We start from the raw sequence: 25,305 nt of genomic DNA, 5'->3' as shown, positions 1-25,305 counted from the left end.
CAGGGACGATGGGCTGAATGGCCTCCTTCTGAGCTGTAAAGTTCTATGATTCAAGAGAATTGTCTCTCAGAGGGTGTTGAGTCTCAGTTTGTCTCTCAGAGGGTGTTGAGTCTCAGTTTGCCTCTCAGAGGGTGTTGAGTTTTTGTTTGGATCTCTGGGTGTGGCCTGTATTTGGTTGCCCTTGAATTGAGTGGTCACATTGCTGGAACAATAGAATCGACCTGGGGTTTAAACTCTGCAAAAGTGCAAAGAAAGGACCCTGAAAACAGCCCCTTTGGAGAATTGTGGACAGGAGCGAGCGTTGCAGCGCCCGGGCAGCGTCCTGCCGCCGAATTGAGAGTTCCCCGTGCGTTCCGCTGATTGTGTCGCTGTCCCTTACGTGTGTCACTGAAGGTCAGCCAGCGCCGGGAGCTTCTGTTGCTCTTTCACACCTTCCTCTGCGGGGGACAGGTGCACAGATGGACTGAAGGGATGGGTGGCTGCAGCAGAGGGTGGCACCCCGCACAGAGGCACGCTCATGGCTCACTAGCCCAAGGAAAGCACTTGGTCCCCCTGTTCCCCTCTCGCGTCTGAAATGGGGTGTCGCTGCGCCAAACGCCCCGAGCTGTTGGAAAGCCGCAAGACACCCCAAGGTCTGCCCTACAGCGACTTGCCACACTTCATCAACGCGGATGGGAAATATCTGTTTTGCAGATACTGGCCACCGCCAAACAAAACATCCAGGTTAGAGTCTACCTCAGTCTACATCAGTGTAACAGCACAAGGCGTTGGCTCCGGGTTTAGCTTGCTGACTCTCGCTGTGGAGTGGGGTTTCTCAGCCCCTGTATTGTGGGGGTGCATAAGGACTCTTGTGGATTGCAGTATCCCCCCCAGTCCAGTTCAAAGGACACCATTCGGCCCATCAAGTCTGCACCGGCCCCCAGAAAGAGCACCCTGCCCAAGCCCACGCCTCCACCCCGTCCCCACAACCCAGTATCCCCGCCCAACCTAAGGAGCAAGTTAGCACGGTCAACCCGCCTAACCTCACGTAGAATCATAGAATTCACAGTGCAGAAGGAGGCCATTCGGCCCATCTAGTCTGCACCAGCCCTTGGAAAGAGCACCCCCACTTAAACCCATGCCTCCACCGTAACGCAGTAACCCCGCCTAACCTTTTTTGGACACACTAAGGGCAATCTATCTTTCCGGGCTTGTGGGAGGAAACCGGAGCACCCAGAGGAAACCCACGCAGACACGGGGAGAACGTGCAGACTCCACACAGACAGTGGCCCAAGCCGGGAATCGAACCTGCGACCCTTGAGCTGTGAAGCAATTGTGCTAACCACTGTGCTACTGTGCCGCCCCAGCAGCATGCAAACCCCACACTGCCTGCTCCTCAGTAGGGATTTGCAGCCCAGTGCACAATGCGCTAGGGATTGGCCACAAGCTCAGTATCAGGTCCAGCAGCGTTCATGGCTGGCCAGCACTTAAGATCAAGCACATTAGGAGCAGGAGAAGGCCACTCAGCCCCTCAAGCCTACCCCGCCATTCAATAAGATCATGGCTGATCAGATTGTAACCTCAACCCCGCATTCCCCCAGTAACCTTTCACCCCCTTCGTTATTCAAGAATCTATCGAGCTCTGTCTTAAAAATATCCAAAGACTCTGCTTCCACTGGCTTTTAAGGAAGAGAGTTCCAGAGACTATAGCTGGCCAGCACTGATTATCAGCAGCCTCTCCTGCTGAAAGGGGAGGTGTGTTCAGGTTACTGCAGATACCTCTGTGACCTCAGAGAGGGTTGTTTGGAAGGAAGGGGTTCAGTGAATGAGAAACAGCAGAGCGAGGACGTCAAGGCTCTCAAACGTAGCCTCGGAGGCCTGAGTGATGGAGGTGAAAAGGAGGCAAGAGGGATATGTTTCCCACGGGAGTTACAGTCTTTTGAGCCAGGGTTCAATCCTGGAATCTTCCCGTCCAGGTCTAACATACACTGGGATTGTAACACGGAAAAATAACCGACTAAGGGATCCTCGTAAAGTGTGAAGGCCCTTCAACAGGTTTTCCGTTTTGTTGATAATGACTTCATCATGTGGACAGCAGGTAGCACAGTGGTTAGCACAGTTGCTTCCCAGCTCCAGGGTCCCAGGTTCGATTCCAAGGCTCGGGTCACTGTCGGTGCGGAGTCTGCACGTTCTCCCCGTGTCTGCGTTGGTTTCCTCCGGGTGCTCCGGTTTCCTCCCACAGTCCAAAGATGTGCAGGTTAGGTGGATTGGCCATGATAAATTGCCCTTAGTGTCCAAAAAAGGTTGGGTTGGGTGGGGTTATTGGGTTACGGGGATAGGGTTGGAGGTGTGGGCTTAGGTAGGGTGCTCTTTCCAAGGGCCGGTGCAGGACCAAATGGCCTCCTTCTGCACTGTAAATTCTATGATTCTATGATTATTACAATCCCGGATCTGGCCCCAACAGTGTCTAGGATAGTGGACAGAAACCCCAATATTTTATTTTAATTTTGTAAGACTGTGAGGAAAGGATACCTCGGCCCAGGAATGACTTCAAGAAAAATAGGGATATGGAATATTAAAACAAACTTTATTACTAATACGGTATTAAAATATCTTTAACATCACACAGGAAAAATAGCTTACCCCTTAAACAATGCTAATCAATACAGTAACACAATAACCCTTAACTGCTATCTTTATTCCCACTCAGACAACAAAACAATCTCAGTTCTCAATCCACTTTCAAATACTGTTAGCGCTCAGGAACACCTGCTGCACAGACATATCTGGATACTCTACTTTGAGACTGCTGTAAGAGCTAGTCCTGAATCCTGTCAGAACCATGCAGAAACTCAGGCTGTATTTCTTTCGAAGCTACTTCTCAGCTTGTTTTAGTTCACCTTCCAGCCACACAATTCTGAACTGCTTGGAAAGAAACTGCTAATCTGTCTACAGACATATCTTTAACTGAACTGCAGTGAGAGCAGATGCTTGACTTCTGATCGCACCCCAATCTAAAACTCAACTAAACTGCTTTTCTGCAAAACACCTGGTACCTGTTCCTCCCAGTAATTACATCATCTTACCAAGCTGAAACACAAATGTACCTAATTAACTCCACAGGGTACCCCCTAATCCAATCAAAATTCCATTAGCGTTTCCGATTCCTTAATTGCACCTCTGGCTCCCAAAACCTTTCAAATCAGGATTCTTTAAAAACATAACTGCAGCGGTTATACGCACTAACCCAGGCTTTTAACCCTTACTGCACCCAATTCATATAATACAATGGGCGGGTTTCTCTGTCCCCGCCGCACCAGATTTCTGGTTCAGCATGCCGGTGGGATGCTCCGTTTCGCCGGCTGGTCAATGGGGTTTCCCATTGTGGGGCAGCCCCACACCATCGGAAAACTCACGGGCTGCTAGCAAAATGGAGCATCTCGACGGCGGAGAATCCAGCCCAATATATCTGAAATTCCTAAATTCATCACATCATGGGCTTTCTTATAAGTGAATAGACTTATTGCATTTGCTCTGACATTCTGCTGCTCAAGGTAGTGTCTCTATTCCATCATGTTGCTGAATGTACTGTTTTTGAATTTGATCCTGAAGGACAATAGACTCAACTGTTTATTGTCTTGCTCAGCTCTTGTCTTCTCATTCTGCACCTCATTGTATTGCTTTGTTACAACTGATGGCTCCAATGCAGTTCTTTCTGACGTTTTGCAAAATGTCTCTCTGCATTTCTTGGCTCCACCGAGCAATGACCTCATCTGCTCAAGCTGAAAAACAAATTATCTCCGCAGTGTGCAAAGCACATTGAGAGCAGGTGATACTGGTTGAAGCTTGTATTCAAGAGCTGTTCTTTCCCCCAGTGGGACAGGGAAAGGATCCAGGAGGGAAGAGTGGAAACTAGTTATTATATTACTTTGTTTGCTGCAAAGAGAAAAGGTATGGAGGTGCCCACACTCTGGATTCTTTCAAATTGATGAGAGCTTTATTAGGAGATGTTGCTCCTACAATCAAAGGTGGAGATCTGGAAAGCTCACGCAAACACTCTGCTGACGTCACTACACATCACATGACGCAGGGATGGATTCTCTGGTACATAACACCTCTCCCTCTTACTTCATTGTTGCAATGACAACAATTAACATTTCTACAAGATTCACTGATTCGAAGATCTGTCAAAGAGAAATGACGTCGGTTAAGGTAATAGTGGAGTTTTTTTACCCCAAAAATTATTCTTTTTCGAGCTGAATGTAATTAGTTTCTGCGCTAGTAAGAGTGCGTGAAACAAATTCTATTGCCGTTCCTCTCCTGAAGGTGCAATGCTTGAGACGACTGCACATACCCCAGAGGGTGAGGCTGCTTCACGCATCTCCCCAGATGTAATGGCGGAGTGTTCCTTAGTTTTGTTGAGTGGATTGACATTGCTCTACTTTCTCTTCGATTTGAGATCTAATCCTGACCACCAAAAATAACAATGTGCCAGTTCCTCACCACACCAGGATGTCCCTCCTGCAGTTGGTCAAGGCAAGCATGTTGCAACTTCAGCTTATGATTACGATCAACCAACAGCTCCGACTTCTGGATGGAGTCTTTTATCTCATTCTGTACAATTTTGCATTCTTCTGACCAGTGCCATGCCTATTTGGCACAAAGAAAAATGTGTAAAGGCTGCAATCGTGTTGCTAAATTCAACATGAATTTACCATAATAATTGACCAATCCTAAAAATCGACCTTACTTGTGTCACATTTTGAGGACGTGGTGATTCAAAGATTGCTGACATTTCTTCGGCTCCTTGTGTAAACTAGCTTTGCCGGTGATATGACCCAGGTAATTTCTGGATGTTTGAAAATGTCGCACTTTTTAACTCTCAGATTGTAGCTCTGTAACTGCTTCAGTGTCCCTATTAACTTGAACCGGTGATGAGTATGTCATCAAGATAGAGGGGCTGGTTTAGCACAATGGGCTAAACAGCTGGCTTGTAATGCAGAATAATGCTAGCAGCGCGGGTTCAATTCCCGTACCGGCCACCCCGAACAGGTGCAGGAATGTGGCGACTAGGGGCTTTTCACAATAACTTCTTCGAAGCCTGTGACAATAAGCGATTATTATTATAACAATGCACGCCATTCAGCCCACTTTGAATTTGACACAGGGATCTTTGAAAAAGAGCAGGATCTGACGTTATTCCAAAAGAAGTTTTCTGTAATGAATTAGAAATCACGATGATGAGTAGTGGCTGTGATTCCGAAGCCACATTTATCTGCAGATATGGCTGTGAAAGATCAATTTTACTGAATTTCTGCCCTCCGGAAAGTCCAGCAAACAAGTCTCCAATCAGAGGCAGTGGATAATTATCTGCGCACAGTACTGGGTTAATAGCTTTTAAATCTCCACAAATTCTCACTGAGCCATCAGGTTTCAATACAGGAACTATTGGTGTTGCCCAATCACTTGCAGCATCAGGTTCAATGACTCCTGTTTGTACTAGTCTTTCTAGTTCTTCTTCAACTTTTGGCTTGAAGGTGAATGGGAGGGTTCTAGCTTTGAGACATTTGGGCGTGCTGTCAGGCTGGATTTTTAGGTGCACCTCAACTCCACCCATAGAGCATACCTTATTCATAAAATTTATAAGAGTACATTACAAAACATTTCAAATTGAATGTTACAGATTCAACTTTGTATGTTCCACTCTGAGCTGCCCCAATACAACTTCAATACTCTTGGATCCATAACATCTTGGTTCTCCAGTACATTTAGGGAGGATCCCGATGATGTATTGGGGAGCCCCTCTCGGATGTCCCCATGTAAGGTTTTACCCAGAAATTGCCCAGGAGTGCTAATTTCCTCTGGACAGTTGCGCTGGGCTGAGAACCACCTGACAGAAGTGATTTAAATCACTAACTTTGGGCGGTCCTACCCGTTTTACCTTGATAGTTATGCTGAAAGAGTTAGAGGAAAGAAATTACTCCTAACTCCAAAGTAACTATTTAAAAAACTCAGACTCAGCCTTGCACAGGACACCGCCCCCCCCCCCTCCCCCCCGAGGAGACCCAACACACACGCCCTCCCTCACCACCCCCCGCGCCATCGACCTGAACCAGCCCAACCCACTGTAACGCAGTCTGACCCCCCTCCCGATGAAGCCCGGTCCAGCCCGGCATCACAGACACTGTCAGGGGATTTCCAGCATTTTCTGTTTTTGTTGCAGTTTTAGATGGTATTTGTCATCACAATTCATCCAATCTGCATGTTTCCAGTGTCCACACAGCACGCCACTGTAACAACCTGCGGGCTAGCACCCTTCCAATTACGATGCAGGAAACTGCTGAAAGGAGTCCCTCCAACATTTTTCACCATTTTGGGCTTCAGTAGTTACAGAGAAAAATATTCCAGTGTTTTTTTCAGACCATCTGCTTCTAATTATTAACAGGTTAGGTGGACACCTGCTACGCCATTCATGGATGTAAGTCTTAAATTCATGTTCATTCAGAAATTTCCTGGAATGATTTGAAAGCATCGTTTGTACGTTTTGCAGATTAATGGAACGACCTTACTCTTTTTCCCCCGTCTGTGTAAACTGAGAATTCCTGACAGGCAAATCCTGTTCATCTGATTAAAAATATGAGGGATTGGACACAAGTCTCATCACAGTCCAAGTGAAACATGGTGAGACAGCCACTGAGAGGATAGCTACACAGTCAGCTATTTAAAAAGAAAGACTTGCATTTATGTAGCACCGTTTGTGATCACTGGTCGTCCCAAAGTGCTTTGCAGCCAACAAAATTCTTGGATTGGATTGGATTTGTTTATTGTCACGTGTACTGAGGTACAGTGAAAAGTATTTTTCTGCGAGCAGCTCAACAGATCATTAAGTACATGAAAAGAAGTCCCACCCTATGCCAATCAACGTTCATTGGAGCACAAAATAGCACCAGAACTGTCAGAGTCGGCGGGGATGTGTTCTCTGCTAACTCTTGGGATGGAAAATTTGACTAGAGTGGAAACGTAGATCCATAGAATCCCTATAGTGCATTGCTGCCTCACGGCGCCAAGGTCCCAGGTTTGGTCCCTGCTCTGGGTCACTGTCCGTTTGGAGTTTGCACATTCTCCCCGTGTTTGCGTGGGTTTCGCCCCCACAACCTAAAAAAAAGATGTGCAGGGAAGGTGGATTGGCCACGCTAAATTGCCCCTTAATTGGAAAAAATAAATTAGGTACTCTAAATTTTAATTTAAAAAAAGAACTGCATCTGAGGATCAAATGGATAGTCTGGACAGTCTTGTTGAACCTCAGGCCATGAGGAGGGATGGTCAGTTTTTCAGGGATGGAGTGTGTGGTCTGCGAGCACAGGACTGATTGATGAAATGATCATAAGATGATAAGGAATAGGAGCAAAGACTTCCGGTTGCGGTGATGCACTGCTGAGCCGCACGTTTCGGCAGCTCCCTTGTGGACTCTTATCGGGAGCCCCAACGGAATTTTTTTTTGACCTAACCCAGTGTGGGGTGACGAAGGAAGGAGTCTCCCCGGGTGTATATGGAAAGGAGCGACGGTAGTGGCCAGATTGTGAAGGATCCTTTGGAGCAGCGGCAGAGAAGAGAAGGGAGAAGCAAGATGGCGGCGGATGGAGCCCAGATGGTATGGGGCCCGGACCAGCAGGAGTTTCTCCGACGATGTGTGGAGGAGCTCAAGAAAGAGGTGCTGGCGCCGATGCTACTGGCAATCGAGGGACTGAAGGAAACACAAAAGGTCCAGGCGATGGAGCTCCGTGGAGTGAAGGGAAAGGCAGCCGGGAATGAACATGAGACACAGGGCTTGGTGGTAAAAACGGAGACACACAAGGCACTACACAAGAGGTGTATAGAAAGGCTGGAAGCCCTGGAGAACAGCTCAAGGAGGAAAAACCTACGGATTCTAGGTCTCCCCGAAGGAGCAGAGGGAGCTGATGTTGGGGCTTATGTGAGCACGATGCTCCACACGCTAATGGGAGCTGAGGCCCCAACAGGCCCCCTGGAAGTGGAGGGAGCGTACCGGGTCCTCGTGAGAAGACCAAAGGCAGGGGAAACACCAAGAGCAATAGTGGTGAAGTTCCATCGCTACAGGGACAGAGAGATGGTCCTGAGCTGGGCCAAGAAGGCACGGAGTAGCAAATGGGAGAATGCGGTGATACGTGTGTATCAAGATTGGAGTGCGGAGGTGGCGAGAAGGGGGGCGAGTTTCAACCGGGCCAAGGCGGTGTTCCATAGGAAGAAAATAAAATTTGGGATGCTGCAGCCGGCGCGATTGTGGGTCACGCATCAGGGCAAGCACCACTACTTCGAGATGGCGGATGAGGCATGGACATTCATCCAAGAAGAGAAACTGGACTAGATTTGAGAATTTGATGTTTGGAGAGAAGCAGCGAGGTGGTGGTACAGGAATGTAAAGTGGGGAAAGGGGAGGGCTATTGTACAGCAATGTTGGAGGGGGAATTTCTCTCCCCCCCGATGGGGGGGACACGAAGAAATGTGGGCGCCGGTGGAAAAAGGGACAGGGAAGGGGAATGAGGGAACTGCGCCATAGGGGGCGGGGCCGAGAGGAAAGCGTGGGTATTTTCTCGCGCTATGGAAATTATAGCGGGAAAACGGGCGCAGGAAGGAAGGGAGCCCCACACGTTGGGAGGTCAAAGAGTGAACGGGGGAAGCCGAGGTCAGCCAGAGTTAGCTGACTTCCGGAAGCAATATGGGGGGGGTAACCAAGCTAGAGGGGGATCTAGCGGGGGGGGGGGGATTAACTGGGTTGCCGCTGCTGAGTGCAAGGGGGAGCTGGTAAGAGATGAGGTCATCGGAGCGGGAAGGCGCTGCCTGGGGGACAGACGGGTGCGCGGGACCTGGATGAGGAGATGACCTAAAAAAGGGGATGGCTAGTCGACGAGGGGGGAGGGTGAATGGCCCCCCAATACGGCTGATCATGTGGAATGTGAGAGGCTTAAACGGGCCGATTAAGAGGGCACGGGTGTTTGCGCACTTAAAGAGACTGAAGGCGGACGTAGTCATGCTCCAGGAGACGCACCTGAAGGTGGCGGATCAGGTTAGACTAAGAAAAGGATGGGTGGGACAGGTATTCCACTCAGGGTTGGACGCGAAAAACAGAGGTGTGGCAATACTGGTGGGGAAACATGTATCATTCGAGGCTAAGAATATAGTGGTGGACAGTGGGGGCAGATATGTGATGGCGAGTGGCAGACTGCAGGGAGAGGCGGGTGTGCTGGTGAATGCCTATGCCCCGAACTGGGATGACGCGGGATTCATGAAGCGAATGCTGGGACGTATCCCGGACCTGGAGGTGGGAAATTTGGTAATGGGGGGGGGATTTTAACACAGTGCTGGATCCAGGGCTAGACCGGTCCAGATCCAGGACCGGGAGAAGGCCGGCAGCGGCCAAAGTGCTTAAGGGATTTATGGAACAAATGGGGGGAGTGGACCCGTGGAGATTCGCCAGGCCGATGGCTAAAGAGTTCTCTTTCTTCTCCCACGTCCATAAGGTATATTCCCGGATAGACTTTTTCGTTTTGGGAAGGGCACTGATCCCGAAAGTGGCAGGAACGGAGTACTCGGCCATAGCCGTTTCAGACCACGCCCCGCACTGGGTGGATGTGGAACTAGGAGAGGAAAGGGAGCAGCGCCCACTCTGGTGACTAGATGTGGGACTACTGGCGGACGAGGGGGTCTGCGGAAGGGTGAGAGGGTGTATTGAGCGATACCTGGAGGTCAACGACGATGGGGAGGTCCAGGTGGGGGTAGTATGGGAAGCGCTGAAGGCGGTGGTTAGAGGAGAGCTGATCTCCATCAGAGCCCACAAGGGGAAACAAGAGGGCAAAGAAAGAGAGAGATTAGTGGGGGAAATTTTGAGGGTGGATAGAAAATATGCGGAGGCCCCAGACGAAGGGCTATACAGAGAAAGACGAAGACTACAGACGGAGTTTGTCCTGCTGACCACGGGAAAGGCAGAGGCACAGTGGAGGAAGGCACAGGGGATGCAATACGAGTATGGGGAAAAGGCGAGCCGGCAGTTGGCCCACCAACTTCGGAAGAGGATGGCAGCGAGAGAGATCGGGGGGGGTTAGGGACGAAACGGGAAATATGGAGCAGAGAGCAGGGAAAGTGAACGAGGTGTTCAAGACCTTTTATGAGAGGCTATATAAGTCCCAACCCCCGGGGGAAAAGAAGGAATGTTACACTTTCTGGACCAGCTAAGGTTCCCGAAGGTGAAGGGGCAGGAGGTGGCAGCTCTGGGGGCGCCAATCGAGGTGGATGAGGTGATTAAAGGACTGGGGAACATGCAGGCAGGGAAGGCCACAGGACCAGACGGGATTCCGGTGGAATTCTACAGGAAGTATATGGATCTGTTGGCCCTGCTCTTGGCGAGAACCTTTAATGAGGCTAAGGAAAGGGGGATGCTACCCCCGACAATGTCGGAGGCGACGATATCGCTCATCCTGAAACGAGATAAAGACCCGCTGCAATGCGGGTCATACAGGCCTATCTCACTCCTAAATGTAGATGCCAAACTGCTGGCAAAAGTGATGGCGACAAGGATAGAGGATTGCGTCCCAGGGGTGGTGCATGATGATCAGACAGGGTTTGTAAAGGGGAGACAACTGAATGTTAATGTAAGAAGGTTGCTGGGGGTGATGAGGAGCACGAGTGTCGCTCTACGCGGATGATCTACTGCTATACGTTGCGGACCCGGTAGAGGGGATGCCAGAAGTAATGCAGATACTGAGGGAGTTTGGAGAGTTCTCGGGATACAAACTAAATATGGGGAAGAGCGAGCTTTTTGTAATGCACCCCAGGGAACAGGGAAGGGGGATAGATGCTCTGCCGCTGAGAAGAGTGGAAAGGAACTTCCGATACCTGGGGATCCAGGTGGCCAGGAACTGGGGAACCCTGCATAGACTTAATTTGACGCGACTGGTGGAGCAGATGGAGGAGGACTTTAAGAGGTGGGATATGGTGCCGCTGTCGCTGCCGGGCAGAGTGCAGGCAGTTAAAATGGTGGTTCTCCCGAGGTTTCTTTTCGTGTTTCAGTGCCTCCCCATTCTGATCACAAAGGCCTTTTTAAAAAAAATAGGAGCATTACGAGCTTTGTGTGGGCAGGAAAGACCCCGAGAGTAAAGAGGGGGTTCCTGCAGCGCAGTAGGGACAGAGGGGGACTGGTGCTGCCGAGTTTGAGCGACTACTGTAGGGCCGCCAATGTGTCAATGGTCTGTAAGTGGATGAGGGAGGAAGAGGGAGCAGCGTGGAAGAAGCTGGAGATGGCGTCCTGTAAAGGAACGAGCCTAAAAGCGCTGGTGACGGCGCCGCTGCCGTTCTCCCCAAAAAGGTACACAACAAACCCAGTGGTGGTGGCGACCTTGAGGATCTGGGGGCAGTGGAGGCGACACAGGGGAGTGACGGGTGCCTCGATGTGGTCCCCGATAAGGAATAACCACAGGTTTGTCCCAGGGAGGATGGATGGGGGGTTCCAGTGTTGGCAACGAGCAGGAATTAGGAAGCTGAGGGACCTGTTTATAGACGGGACGTTTGCAAGTCTGGGAGCGCTAGAAGAAAAATATAAGTTGCCCCCGGGGAACGCCTTCCGGTATATGCAAGTGAGGGCATTTGCGAGGCAACAGGTGAGGGAATTTCCGCAGCTCCCGACGCAGGGGATCCAAGATAGAGTGATTTCGGGGGCATGGGTTGGAGAGGGCAAAGTGTCCGAAATATACCGGGAGATGAGGGACGAGGGGGAGGCGATGATAGAGGAGCTGAAGGGAAAATGGGAAGGAGAGCTGGGGGAAGAGATCGAGGAGGGGCTATGGGCGGATGCCCTAAGTAGGGTAAATTCCTCGTCCTCATGTGCCAGGTTTAGCCTGATTCAATTTAAGGTCCTACATAGAGCACATATGACGGGAGCAAGACTGAGCAGGTTTTTCGGGGTGGAGGACAGGTGTGGGAGGTGCTCGGGAAGCTCGGCGAACCACACACACATGTTCTGGTCGTGTCCAGCGCTGCATCGGTTCTGGGGGGGCGTGGCAAGGGTAATCTCAAAGGTGGTAAAGGTCCGGGTCAAGCCAGGCTGGAGGTTAGCTATATTTGGGGTTGCAGAAGAGCCGGGAGTGCAGGAGGCGGAAGAGGCTGATATTTTGGCCTTTGCGCCCCTAGTAGCCCGGCGTAGGATTCTACTCATGTGGAAGGAAGCGAAACCCCCAGGCGTGGAGGCCTGGATAAACGACATGGCAGGGTTCATAAGATTGGAACGAATAAAATTTGCGTTGAGAGGATCGGCTCAGGGGTTCTCCAGGCGGTGGCAACCGTTCTTTGACTATCTCGCGGAGCGATAAGGAAAAGATAGAAATGACAGCCGCAGCAACCCAGGGGGTAGGGGGGGGAGCACTATTCTGTGTTTTTGCTATTTGTTTTTCTTGTTAGTTCACTATATTATTTAAATAATGTTATTTACCGGTTAATATATAATCCCTTGTTGAGTTGTAAAAACGGAAAAATGTTTGTTTGAAAAATTTTAAAAAAGAAATAGGAGCAAAAGCAGTCCGTTAGAAGCCAGCTCTGTCAATCAATAAGATCATGAATAATCTGATGGCCTTAACTCCACCTTCCTACCTGTCTCACATAACCCTCGACTCTCTAGTTGCTCAGAGCCAAAGAAGAACCAGGCAAACTGCCTCAATGACTACCGTCCGGTGGCCTTGACATCGATCATCATGAAGCGCTTCAAGAGGTTGGTCATGAGACACATCAACTCCATACTCCCAGAATGCCTTGATCCACTGCAATTCTCATACCGCCACAACCGGTCCACAGCATACGCCATCTCCCTGGCCCTACACTCATCCCTGGAGCACCTCGACAACAAGGACTCCTACATCAGACTCCTATTTATTGACTACAGCTCTGCCTTCAACACCATAATCCCAGCCAAGCTCATATCAAAGCTCCAAAACCTAGGACTTGGCTCCCCACTCTGCAACTGGATCCTCGACTTTCTGACCCACAGACCACAATCAGTAAGAATGAATAACAACACCTCCTCCACAATAGTCCTCAACACCGGCGCCCCGCAAGGTTGCGTACTTAGCCCCCTACTATACTCCCTATACACACAGAACCGCATAGCAAAATTTGGTTCCGACTCCATCTATAAGTTTGCTGATGACACAGTGGGTCGGATCTCAAACAACAACGAATCAGAATACAGGAGGGAGATCGTGAACCTAGTGGAGTGGTGCAGCGACAACAATCTATCCCTCAATGCCAGCAAAACTGAAGAGCTGGTCATTGACTTCAGGAAGCAAAGTACCGTACACACCCCTGTCAGCATCAACGGGGCCGAGGTGGAGATGGTTGACAGCTTCAAATTTCTAGGTGCGCACATCACTAAAAATCTGTCCTGGTCGTACGCACGTCGTCGCTACCACCAAGAAAGCACAACAGCACCTATATTTCATCAGGAAACTAAGGAAATTCAGCATGTCCACATTGACTCTTACCAACTTTTACAGATGCACCATAGAAAGCATCCTATCGGGCTGCATCACAGCCTGGTATGGCAACTGCTCGGCCCAGGACCGCAAGAAACTTCAGAGAGTCGTGAACACCGCCCAGTCCGTCACACGAACCCGTCTCCCATCCATTGATTCTGTCTACACCTCCCGCTGCCTGGGGAAAGTGGGCAACATAATCAAAGACCCCTCCCACCCGGCTTACTCACTCTTCCAACTTCTTCCATCGGGCAGGAGATACAAAAGTCTGAGAACACGCACGAACAGACTCAAAAACAGCTTCTTCCCCACTGTCACCAGACTCCTAAACGACCCTCTTATGGGCTGACCTGATACTACACTCCTGCATGCTCCCCGGTGTCTATGTATTTACAATGTGTACCCTGTGTTGCCCTATTATGTATTTTCTTTTCTTTTCATGTACTACATGATCTGTTTGAGCTGCTCGCAGAAAAATACTTTTCACTGTACCTCGGTACACATGGCAATAAACAATCCAACCCAATCCAAATTGTCTAACTTGGCCTTGGATGGATTCAATGACCCAGAGTCCACTGCTGTCTGGGCAAGAGAATTCCTCAGACTTACGAGTCTCTGAGAGATTACATTCATTATCATCGTCATCTATCACGCCAGGACCCATCCGGATGCAAATATGCCCCCCTCCCAGAAACCCCTCTACCTCAACCAGCGCCCGGGACCCTGCCAGACGCGACCGGAAATGTAACCAGCGCCCTGGTCCCCGCCAGCACCCTGGACCCCTCCAGACGCAACCACCAACCTTCCACAAGGTCAGACTTCTCCCATCGGATTCCAGGATCATCCAGCCGCAGCCACCGACCGAGGAAGCAAGGGAAATGCGGCGGTCTGCAGGTTAGACTGAAGCAACGCGGCTTCAAGACCCCTCTCCCCAGCATACTCCTGGCAAACGTCCAAGCGATCAAAAACAAGATGGATGAACTTAACGCTAGACTTACCTCTAAGAGGGAAGTAAGAGACTGCTGTGTGCTCTGTTTCACAGAGACCTGGCTCACCCCACCTCACCGGACTGTGCCGTACAACCTGAAGGCTTCTCAATTCACCGGGCGGACCGCACGGCGTCATCAGGCAAAGCGAAGGGTGGAGGGGTTTGCCTCCTCATCAACTCCTCCTGGTGCTTGGATGTGGCGACCCTGGTGACCTACTGCTCCCCGGCCCTGGAATACCCGACCGTGAAGTGCCGCCCATATTATCTTCCACGTGAGTTCACTTCAGCCATTATCACGGCGGTCTACATCCCACCCCAGGCAGAAGTGAGGAAGGCGCTGGATAAACTGTACACAATTATAAACAACAACAAAACAGAACACCCAGAGGCCTTCTTCATCGTGGCCGGAGACTTCAACAAGGTCAGCCTCAAGAGTGTACTGCCAAAATTCCACCAGCACATCTCCTGTCCCACCAGGGGCGACAACACTCTTGACCACTGCTACTCAAAAATCAAGGGCGCCTACCGTTCCATCCCCCGACCGCACTTTGGGAAATCAGACCATAAGACGGTGCTCCTTCTCCCGGCATACAAGCAGAAACTCAAGCGGGAGAATCCAGCTATGAAGTTCGTGCAGTGCTGGTCCGAGGAAATAGAAGAGCTCTTACATGACTGCTTAGAGACAGTGGATTGGTCCATATTTAAGAACTCAGCGACCAACTTAAATGAGTATGCCACCACCGTCACAGACTTCATCAGCAAGTGTGTGGATGACTGCTTGCCAAAGAATGCAGTACGGACGGTCCTCAACCGGAAACCATGGCTCAATCGCGAGATTGACTCCCTACTGAAGGACAGATCTGAGGCGTTCAAGTCAGACGGCCCTGACCTATACAAGAAATCCAGGTACGACCTCCGCAAAGCCATCCGAGATGCCAAGAGAGAATACCAAACCAAGCTAGAGTCACAGGCAGACTCTCGGCGGTTGTGGCAAGGTCTAAACAACATAACGGGAGTATAAAGTCTTCTCCACCGTGGACCTCAAGTCCGCCTACCATCAGCTCCCCATCCGCCCAAGTGACCGCAAGTACACAGCCTTCGAGGCAGACGGGCGGTTATACCATTTCCTACGGGTCCCTTTTGGCGTCACAAACGGCGTCTCGGTCTTCCAACGGGAAATGGACCGAATGGTTGATCAACATGGGTTACGGGCCACGTTCCCGTACCTCGACAATGTAACCATCTGCGGCCACGATCAGCAGGACCACGACGCCAACCTCCAAAAATTCCTCCAGACTGCCAAAGCCTTGAACCTCACGTACAACGAGGACAAGTGCGTTTTTAGCACCGTTCGGCTAGCCATTCTGGGCTACATAGTGCGCAATGGGATAATAGGCCCCGACCCCGAACATATGCGCGCACTCATGGAATTTCCCCTCCCGCACTGCCCAAAAGCCCTGAAACGCTGCCTGGGGTTCTTTTCATACTACGCCCAGTGGGTCCCCCAGTACGCAGACAAGGCCCGCCCCCTAGTACAGACCACGACTTTCCCGCTGTCGACAGAGGCTTGCCAGGCTTTCAGCCGCATCAAAGCGGACATCGCAAAGGCCACGATGCGCGCCATCGACGAGTCCCTCCCCTTCCAGGTCGAGAGCGACGCCTCTGACGTAGCTCTAGCGGCTACCCTTAACCAAGCGGGCAGACCCGTGGCCTTTTTCTCCCGAACCCTCCACGCCTCAGAAATCCGCCACTCCTCAGTGGAAAAGGAAGCCCAAGCCATAGTGGAAGCTGTGCGACATTGGAGGCATTACCTAGCCGGCAGGAGATTCACTCTCCTCACTGACCAACGGTCGGTAGCCTTCATGTTCGATAATGCACAGCGGGGCAAGATCAAGAACGACAAGATCTTGCGGTGGAGGATCGAACTCTCCACCTTCAACTATGAGATCTTGTACCGGCCCGGAAAGCTGAACGAGCCGTCTGATGCCCTATCCCGCGGGACATGTGCCAACGCACAAATTGACCGCCTCCAAGCCCTCCACGAGGACCTCTGCCACCCGGGGGTCACTCGGTTTTACCACTTCATCAAGTCCCGCAATCTCCCATACTCCTTAGAGGAGGTCCGTACAGTCACAAGAGACTGCCACATCTGCGCAGAATGCAAACCGCATTTTTTCAGGCCAGATGGAGCGCACCTGATTAAGGCTTCCCGTCCCTTTGAACGCCTCAGTCTCGATTTCAAAGGGCCCCTCCCCTCCACCGACCGCAACGCGTATTTCCTTAATGTAGTGGACGAATACTCCTGCTTCCCTTTTGCCATTCCCTGCTCGGACATGACCGCGGCCACAGTCAGTAAAGCCCTGAACAGCATCTTCACGCTGTTCGGTTACCCCGCATACGTCCACAGCGACAGGGGGTCCTCTTTCATGAGTGACGAGCTGCGCCAGTTCCTGCTCAGCAAGGGCATAGCTTCAAGCAGGACGACCAGCTACAACCCCCGGGGGAACGGGCAAGTAGAAAGGGAGAACAGCACGGTCTGGAAGGCCGTCCTACTGGCCCTACGGTCCAGGGATCTCCCAGTTTCATGGTGGCAGGAGGTCCTCCCGGACGCTCTCCATTCCATCCGGTCGTTATTATGTACGAGCACTAATCAAACGCCTCACGAGCGTCTCCTTGTCTTCCCTAGGAGGTCCTCCTCTGGAACGTCGCTGCCGACCTGGCTGGCGGCCCCAGGACCCATCCTGCTCCGAAAGCACGTGCGGGCACATAAGGCGGACCCGTTGGTCGAAAGGGTTCACCTCCTCCACGCAAACCCCCAGTATGCCTACGTGGAGTACCCCGACGGCCGACAGGACACGGTCTCCCTGCGGGATCTGGCGCCCGCCGGCACCACGCACACCCCCCCGGCACCATCAACCCAACCGCCCCCCTTCCTGCCACCGCCGCACCCCGCGACCGCCCCCTTCCCAGGAGGATCAGTCCCCCTCCCCTTTGCACCGACAGCTGAAACCGCGCGGCTCCCGGAGGCGACAACGCTGGTACAAGCACCACTACCACCGCCGGGGACGAGGCGATCGACACGGACGACCAGACCGCCCGACCGACTCGTGGCGTCGATGTAAAACAAAGATGGACTGTCCAATGAACATTTTGTTTTTCCTATATCCTCTGTAAATAGTTGTAACAGGACGATACTGTCCAATACGGCACTACCATGTAACTGTTCTATCCTCCCAGGACCAGTACTGTAAACCCTTACCACCATACGAAGCATCACCCCGCCGGGTTCATCTTGACAAGGGGTGAATGTGGTAGTATGTATTGGGGGTCATGTGGGACTGGAAGCCCTAATGTCATTGGCTGACAGATCCCGGGTCCTGGTTGGCCGTTGACCTCATACTCCGCCCTGAAGGCGAAGTATAAGAAGCCAGTGCCTTCCCCCGCAGGCCAGTTTACTATCGGGCTGCTGGGGAACAGACACGCTTAATAAAGCCTCATCGACTTCACTCTATTCGTCTCACGGAGTCTTTGTGCGCCACAGGGCTACAAAGCGAAGCCGAGCAGTATCTCTGGCAGCAGCGCACCCCTCCCCGATGAACTCAATGCATTCTATGCTTGGTTCGAGCAGGAAACCAACAATCCGTTGTCGAGTGCCCCAGCAGCCCATAACTCACCCATACCCACCGTCACAGCTTCCAAAGTCAGATCGGCCTCCTGAAAGTGAACCCTCGGAAGGCGACGGGCCCGGACGGGATCCCTGGTCACACACTCAGAGCCTGCGCGGACCAGCTGGCAGAGGTGTTCGCGGACATCTTTAACCTGTCCCTTCTCTGCTCCGAGGTCCCCACCTGCTTCAAGAAGACCATCACCATACCAGTGCCAAAGAAAAACCAGGCAACGTGCCTCAATGACTACCGCCCGGTGGCCCTGACTTCAGTCGTAATGAAGTGCTTCGAGAGGTTGGTCATGAAGCGCATCAGCTCCATACTCATAGACCGCCTTGACCCACTGCAATCCGCATACCGCTGCAACCGGTCCACAGCAGACGCCATTTCCCTGGCCCTACACTCATCTCTGAGCATCTCGACAACAAGGACTCCTACATCAGACTCCTATTTATTGACTACAGCTCCGCCTTCAACACCATAATCCCAGTCAAACTCATATCAAAGCGCCAAGGGGCTGTTTAGCACAGGGCTAAATCGCTGGCTTTGAAAGCAGACCAAGGCAGGCCAGAGCATGGTTCGATTCCCGTACCAGCCTCCCCGAACAGGCGCTGGAATGTGGCGACTAGGGGCTTTTCACAGTAACTTCATTTGAAGCCTACTTGTGACAATAAGCGATTTTCATTTCATTTCAAAACCTAGGACCTGGCTCCCCACTCTGCAACTGGATCCTCGACTTTCTGACCCACAGACCACAATCAGTAAGAATGAACACCTCCTCCACAATATTCCTCAATACCGGGGCCCCACAAGGCTGCATACTTAGCCCCCTACTCTACTCCCTGAACACACATGACTGCGTGGCAAAATTTGGTTCCAACTCCATCTATAAGTTTTCTGACGATACGACCATAGTGGGTCGGATCTCGAATAAGGACGAGTACAGAATACAGGAGGGAGATAGAGAACCTAGTGGAGTGGTGCAGCGACAACAATCTCTCCCTCAATGCCAGCAAAACTAAAGAGCTGGTCATTGACTTCAGGAAGCAAAGTACTGTACACGCCCCTGTCAGCATCAATGGGGCCAAGGTGGAGATGGTTGACAGCTTCAAATTTCTAGGTGCGCACATCACTAAAAATCTGTCCTGGTCGTACGCACGTCGTCGCTACCACCAAGAAAGCACAACAGCACCTATATTTCATCAGGAAACTAAGGAAATTCCAGCATGTCCACATTGACTCTTACCAACTTTTACAGATGCACCATAGAAAGCATCCTATCTGGCTGCATCACAGCCTGGTATGGCAACTGCTCGGCCCAGGAGCGCAAGAAACCTCAGAGAGTCGTGAACACCGCCCAGTCCATCACACGAACCTGCCTCCCATTCATTGACTCCATCTACACCTCCCGTTGCCTGGGGAAAGCGGGCAGCATAATCAAAGAACCCTCCCACCCGGCTTACTTACTCTTCCAACTTCTTCCATCGGGCAGGAGATACAGAAGTCTGGGAACACGCACGAACAGACTCAAAAACAGCTTCTTCCCCGCTGTCACCAGACTCCTAAATGACCCTCTTATGGACTGACCTCATTACACTCCACCCTGTATGCTTCACCCGATGCCGGTGTTATGTAGTTACATTGTATACCTTGTGTTGCCCTATTATGTATTTTCGTTTATTCCCTTTTCTTTCCATGTACTTAATGATCTGTAGAACTGCTCGCAGAAAAACACTTTTCACTGTAGCTCGGTACGCGTGACAATAAACAAATCCAATCCAATCCAATCCAGTCTTAAATGGAAGATCTCTTATTTGAAAACTGTGCTCCCCCGAGTTCTAAACTTCCCGGCAAGGGGAAACATCCTCTCTGTCTGCACCCCGTCAAGCCCCCTCAGAATCTTAAATAAGAGCGTTTTTCTAAACTCCAAGGAGCAGAGACCTAACCTGTTCAACTGGGCTTGTGTACGGGTTACCATGAGGGCAGCAGGGATTGGGATGTGCTCACAGTGGATAGAGGGCAAGGGCCAGACAAGGAGGTCAGCTGAAAAGTCGCATTGGGGGGTACAGTAAACGTTGCCGAGGGTTTCAGTGGCGTGCGGCTGAATAACAGCCGGAGACTGGGCGGGCGCGGTGGCACAGTGTTAGCACCGCTGCCTCACAGCTCCAGGGACCCGGGTGCGATTCTGACCTCAGGAGACTGTCTGGGTGGAGTTTACACTTTCTCCCCGTGTCTGCGTGGGTTTCCTCCGGGTGCTCCGGTTTCCTCCCACAGTCCAAAGATGTGCAGATTAGGTGGATTGGCCGCGCTAAATAGCCCCTTCGTATCCAAAGGTTAGGTGGGGGATAGAGGAATAGGGCAGAGCGTTGGGCCGTGGTAGGCTGCTCTTTCAGAGAGTCGGTGCAGATTCGATGGGCCAAATGGCCTCCTTCTGCACTGGAGGGATTCTATGTTTCTCTGAGTGGTGCATTCCGGAGCTGAAGTCAGGGTTGAATTGCAGGGATTTCATGTCAGTTGCTTTACTTTGAAGTTGATGTTTGCTATTCTGCTGCTTAATTCTTCCAGGGCCCTCCTGATGCTCATACATAATGCCGGTGAACACTCTGGCCGTTACATGGAAATTGTTTCACTGTTTAACAAGCATTCCCTGTTCGTATTTTCACACGATCACAGTAAGTACCAGCTCTGAACTCTAAACCCCAGCACATCAGCACAATCAGGAGATGCAGAGATCCTACAGCATGATCGGGACAGGTTGGGCGACTGGGCAAATCAATGGCAGATGCAGTATAACTTGGATAAGTGTGAGGTTATTCACTTTGGAAGCAAAAACAGGAAGGCAGATGGTTGTAAATTAGGAGAGGGGAGTGTGCAGCGGGACCTGGGTGTCCTTGTGCACCAGTCGCTGAAGGTAAACATGCAGGTGCAGCAGGCGGTAAAGAAGGCTAATGGTATGTTGGCCTTCATTGCGAGAGGTTTCGAGTACAGGAGCAGGGATGTGTTGCTGAAATTATACAGGGCTTTGGTGAGGCCACACCTCGAATATTGTGTGCAGTTCTGGTCTCCTTTTCTGAGGAAGAATGTTGTTGCTCTTGAGGGAGTACAGCGGAGGTTTACCCGACTGATCCCAGGGATGACAAGACTGTCATATGAAATGAAATGAAAATCGCTTATTGTCACAAGTAGGCTTCAAATGAAGTTACTGTGAAAAGCCCCTAGTCGCCACATTCCGGCGCCTGTTCGGGGAGGCTGTTACGGGAATCGAACCGTGCTGCTGGCCTGGTTTGGTCTGCTTTCAAAGCCAGCGATTTAGCCCTGTGCTAAACAGCCCCTGTTTGGGTGGAGGAGAGATTGACTAGGTTAGGACTGTCCTCGCGGGAGTTAGAAGAATGAGGGGGGGGTGGATCTCATAGAGATTTATAAAATTCTAACAGGACTAGACAGGGTAGAGTCACGGAAGATGTTCCCAATGGTGGGTGTGTCCAGAACCAGAGGTCACAGTCTGAGGATTCAGGATAAACCATTTCGGACACAGATGAGGAGACATTTCTTCCCACACAGAGCGGTGAGCCTTTGGAATTCATTACCACAGGAAGTAGTTGATGCTAAAACTTTGCATATATTCAAGAGGCAGCTAGATATAGATATACAGCCTCCTCCTGCTCCTATCTTCTATGTATCTATTAAATGCAGCACCAGATGGTTATCCTCTGGATCCCGGTATCGGGCACTCCCCCGGGATCCAGGATAAGTTGCTTCTGTTCCAGTGTGATGGGTTCTGAGATGGCTGATCTGCCAGTAATAATAATAATAATCACTTATTGGCACAAGTCGGCTTCAACGACGCAATTTGAAGAGCAGGTGGTGCTTGAAGGATTGGGCAGTTGGGTAGTTGGCTTGCGCTCTCCCTCCGACATCTCAGCTTCACCTCCGCCTTCCTGATGAACCCTCCCTACGGGTTTGGTGCCGAATGAGCCTTCTCCATTTCAATTGGTCGCAAGCCAGGATCTCCCATGAATCAGTGGGAGGTGTGACCTCTTCAGAGGTGCTTTGAGGACATTCCGAGAGTACGTTTTTATTCATTCTTGGGATGTGGGTGTCACTGGCGGGGCCAACATTTGTTGCCCATCCCTAATTGCCCTTGAACTGAGTGGCTTACTCGGCCATTTCGGTGGGGGGGCAGTTAAGAGTCAACTGCACCGCTGTGTAGGTCTGGAGTCACATGTAGGCCAGACTGGGTAAGAACGGCAGATTTCCAACCCTGAAGATCATTAGTGAACCAGATGGGTTTTTACGACAATCTGCAATGGTTTCATATGTTCATAAATTCAGAAGATATAGAAGCAGAATTAGGCCATTCGGCCCATTGAGTCTGCTCCGCCATTCTATCATGACTGATATGTTCCTCATCTGCTCCCTACAATGTTACAGACAAAGAGCTAGATTGCAAAAACAACCAGAGCATCTCCTCCCTAGAACACATGACCTAGGAGGGGGAGTCGTCAATTTAGCCTCCCGAGCCTAACACCCTCAGTGTGATCAAGGCCAATCCCATCCTGGCCTCAACTCCACCGTCCTGCTTGTTCTCCATAGCCCTTCAACCCATTACCAATTAAAAACCTGTCTAACTCCTCCTTAAATTTACCCCCTGTCCCAGCATGCACCGCACTCTGGGGTAGCGAATTCCACAGATTCACAACCCTTTGGGAGAAGTAGCTTTTCCTCAAATCTGTTTGAAATTTGCTGCCTCTTATTCTAAGATTATGACCTCTCGTTCTCGAATGCCCCACAAGAGGAAGCACCAGCTCCACGTCTACTTTATCCAGACCTTTTAGCATCTTGTACACCTCAATTAGATCTCCCCTCATTCTTCTCAACTCCAGAGAGTGTAGGCCTAAACTGTTCAAGCTCTCCTCATACGACAAGCCCCTCTCTCTGGAAATGACCTGTGAACCTCCTCTGAACTGCCTCCAATGCCACTACATCTTTCCTCAAAAAAGGGGACCAAAACTGTGCGCAATACTCCAGGTGCGGTCTCACCACTGCCTCGTATCATTGCAGCAACACTTCCTTCCCTTTACACTCAATTCCTTTTGCTGTAAATGCCAACATTCCATTTGCTGCCTTCATTACCTGCTGCACCTGCATGCTCGTTTTCTGTGACCCATGCACGAGGACACCCAGATCCCTCTGCATCGGAGCTCCCCGAAGCCTCTCCCCATTTAGATAATAAGTTGCCTTCCCATTTCTTCGACCAAAATGCATGACCTCACACTTATCCACGTTAAACTCCATCTGCCACATTTTGGCCCACTCTCCTAACCTATCTGTATCCATTTGTAATGTTCTTATTTCCTCATTGTAACTTACTGTCCCGCCTATTTTAGTGTCATCTGTAAATTTGGCTCTAGAACCTTCTATCCCTGTGTCCAAGTCGTTAATATAGATTGTAAATAGTTGGGGCCCAAGGACTGAACCCTGTGGCACGCCACTAGTTACATCTTGCCAACCAGAAAAAGACCCATTTATTCCGACTCTCTGTCTCCTGTCCATCAGCCAGTCTTCTATCCAAGCTGATAAATTACTCCTAATCCCTTGTGATGTCACTTTGTGAATCAACCTTCTGTGTGGCACCTTATCAAACACCTTCCATGAGTCCAGATATACTACATCTACCGCATCCCCATTATCCACTTTGCTTGTTACATCTTCGAAGAACTCAAGCAAATTAGTCAAACATGATTTGCCTTCATAAAACCATGTTGACTCTGAGGGATAGCGCTTTGGCTTAACAAATGTCCTGATATTCCGTCCTTGATAATTGATTCTAAACATTTTCCAACAACAAATGTTAAACTAACTGGCCTGTAATTTCTCACATTCTGCCTCCCTCCCTTTTTGAATAAGGGCGTTACGTTAGCATTTTTCCAATCCACTGGAACCTTTCCCGTGTCCAGGGAATTTTGGAATATTATAACCAATGGGTCCACTATCTCTGCTGCCACTTCCTTTAACACCCTAGGATGTAGGCCATCAGGCCCTGGGCACTTGTCTGCCCTCAATCCCAAGAGTTTGTTGAGTACCGTTTCCATATTGATGCTGATTGTTCCAAGTTCCACCTTTTCTATTACCTCTGAATTACCCGTTCCGATAGGAATGGTACTCGTGTCCTCCACCATGAAAACTGAGGCAAAGTATTGATTTAGCATCTCTGCCTTATCTATGTTTCCCACTATTAACTCACCGGTTTCATCTTCCGAGGGGCCAACATTCACCTTCGCAACTCTCGACCCTTTTAATAATCGCTTATTGTCACAAGTAGGCTTCAATGAAGTTCCTGTGAAAAGCCCCTAGTCACCACATTCCGGCGCCTGTTCGGGGAGGCTGGTACGGGAATTGAACCCGCGCTGCTGGCCTTGTTCTGCATTACAAGCCAGCTGTTTAGCCCACTGTGCTAAACCAGCCCCAATGTACCTGTAGAAGCTTTTGCTATCCTTTTTGATATTCTGCGCTAGTTTTTTTTCGTAATTTACCTTAGATTTTTTAATTACTTTTTTAGTATCCTTTGTTTATGTGTGAAAGTTTCCCAATATTCCAGTCTGCCACTGGCCTTTGCAATATGATATAACTTAGTTTTTGTCTTTATAATGTCCTTGATCTCCATGATTAGCCATGGATGTTTTTTTCCCCACTTCCCATCTTTCTTCCTCACTCGGATATATTTTATTTGTGACGGGTTGAGTATCTCCTTAAACAACTGAAAACAACAACAGTTAATCAGTTGTCCTACCTTTCAGCCTTCCTGCCCAGTCTACAGGGGCCTAATCTGACCTCAAGCCTGTGTAATTTCCTTTGTTTAATTCCAGATCACTAGTGTGGGACTCCAGTTTCTCGCCCCCAAATTGAATCTTGTATTCTACCATACAATGGTCACTACTCCCGAGTGGGATCCTTAACTATGAGGTCATTAATGACTCTCTCCTCATTGCAACATACCAAATTGAGAGTAGCCTCCTCCCTGATTGGTTCCCCAACATACTGTTCCAGGAAACAATGCCTAATGCATTCAATGCTACCTGTGTCAATTTGTTTCCTCCAGTCTCTGTGCATATTAAAATCACCCATTATTATTGCCGTACAT

The 25,305-nt window shown here is 50.3% G+C and overlaps 1 protein-coding gene across 2 annotated transcripts in view; it reads left to right on the top strand.

Annotated features, from left to right (window-relative positions):
* Window positions 1-325: 325 nt before the first annotated feature.
* The window catches only part of LOC140388610 (monoglyceride lipase-like), a 78,688-nt gene continuing 53,708 nt past the window's right edge, over window positions 326-25,305 (top strand). For both annotated transcript variants that reach the window (XM_072473047.1, XM_072473046.1), the window contains exons 1-2: window positions 326-723; window positions 20,730-20,836. In XM_072473047.1, coding sequence (XP_072329148.1) covers window positions 575-723; window positions 20,730-20,836 — 256 coding nt within the window. In that variant the 5' untranslated portion in view covers window positions 326-574. The remainder of the gene's footprint in view (window positions 724-20,729; window positions 20,837-25,305) is intronic.

The sequence above is a fragment of the Scyliorhinus torazame genome, chromosome 13 (genome assembly GCF_047496885.1).
Source record: "Scyliorhinus torazame isolate Kashiwa2021f chromosome 13, sScyTor2.1, whole genome shotgun sequence".
NCBI classification, from domain to species: domain Eukaryota; kingdom Metazoa; phylum Chordata; class Chondrichthyes; order Carcharhiniformes; family Scyliorhinidae; genus Scyliorhinus; species Scyliorhinus torazame.
Note: the sequence above shows the minus strand (reverse complement) of the source record. Positions and strands in the feature narration are given on the sequence as shown.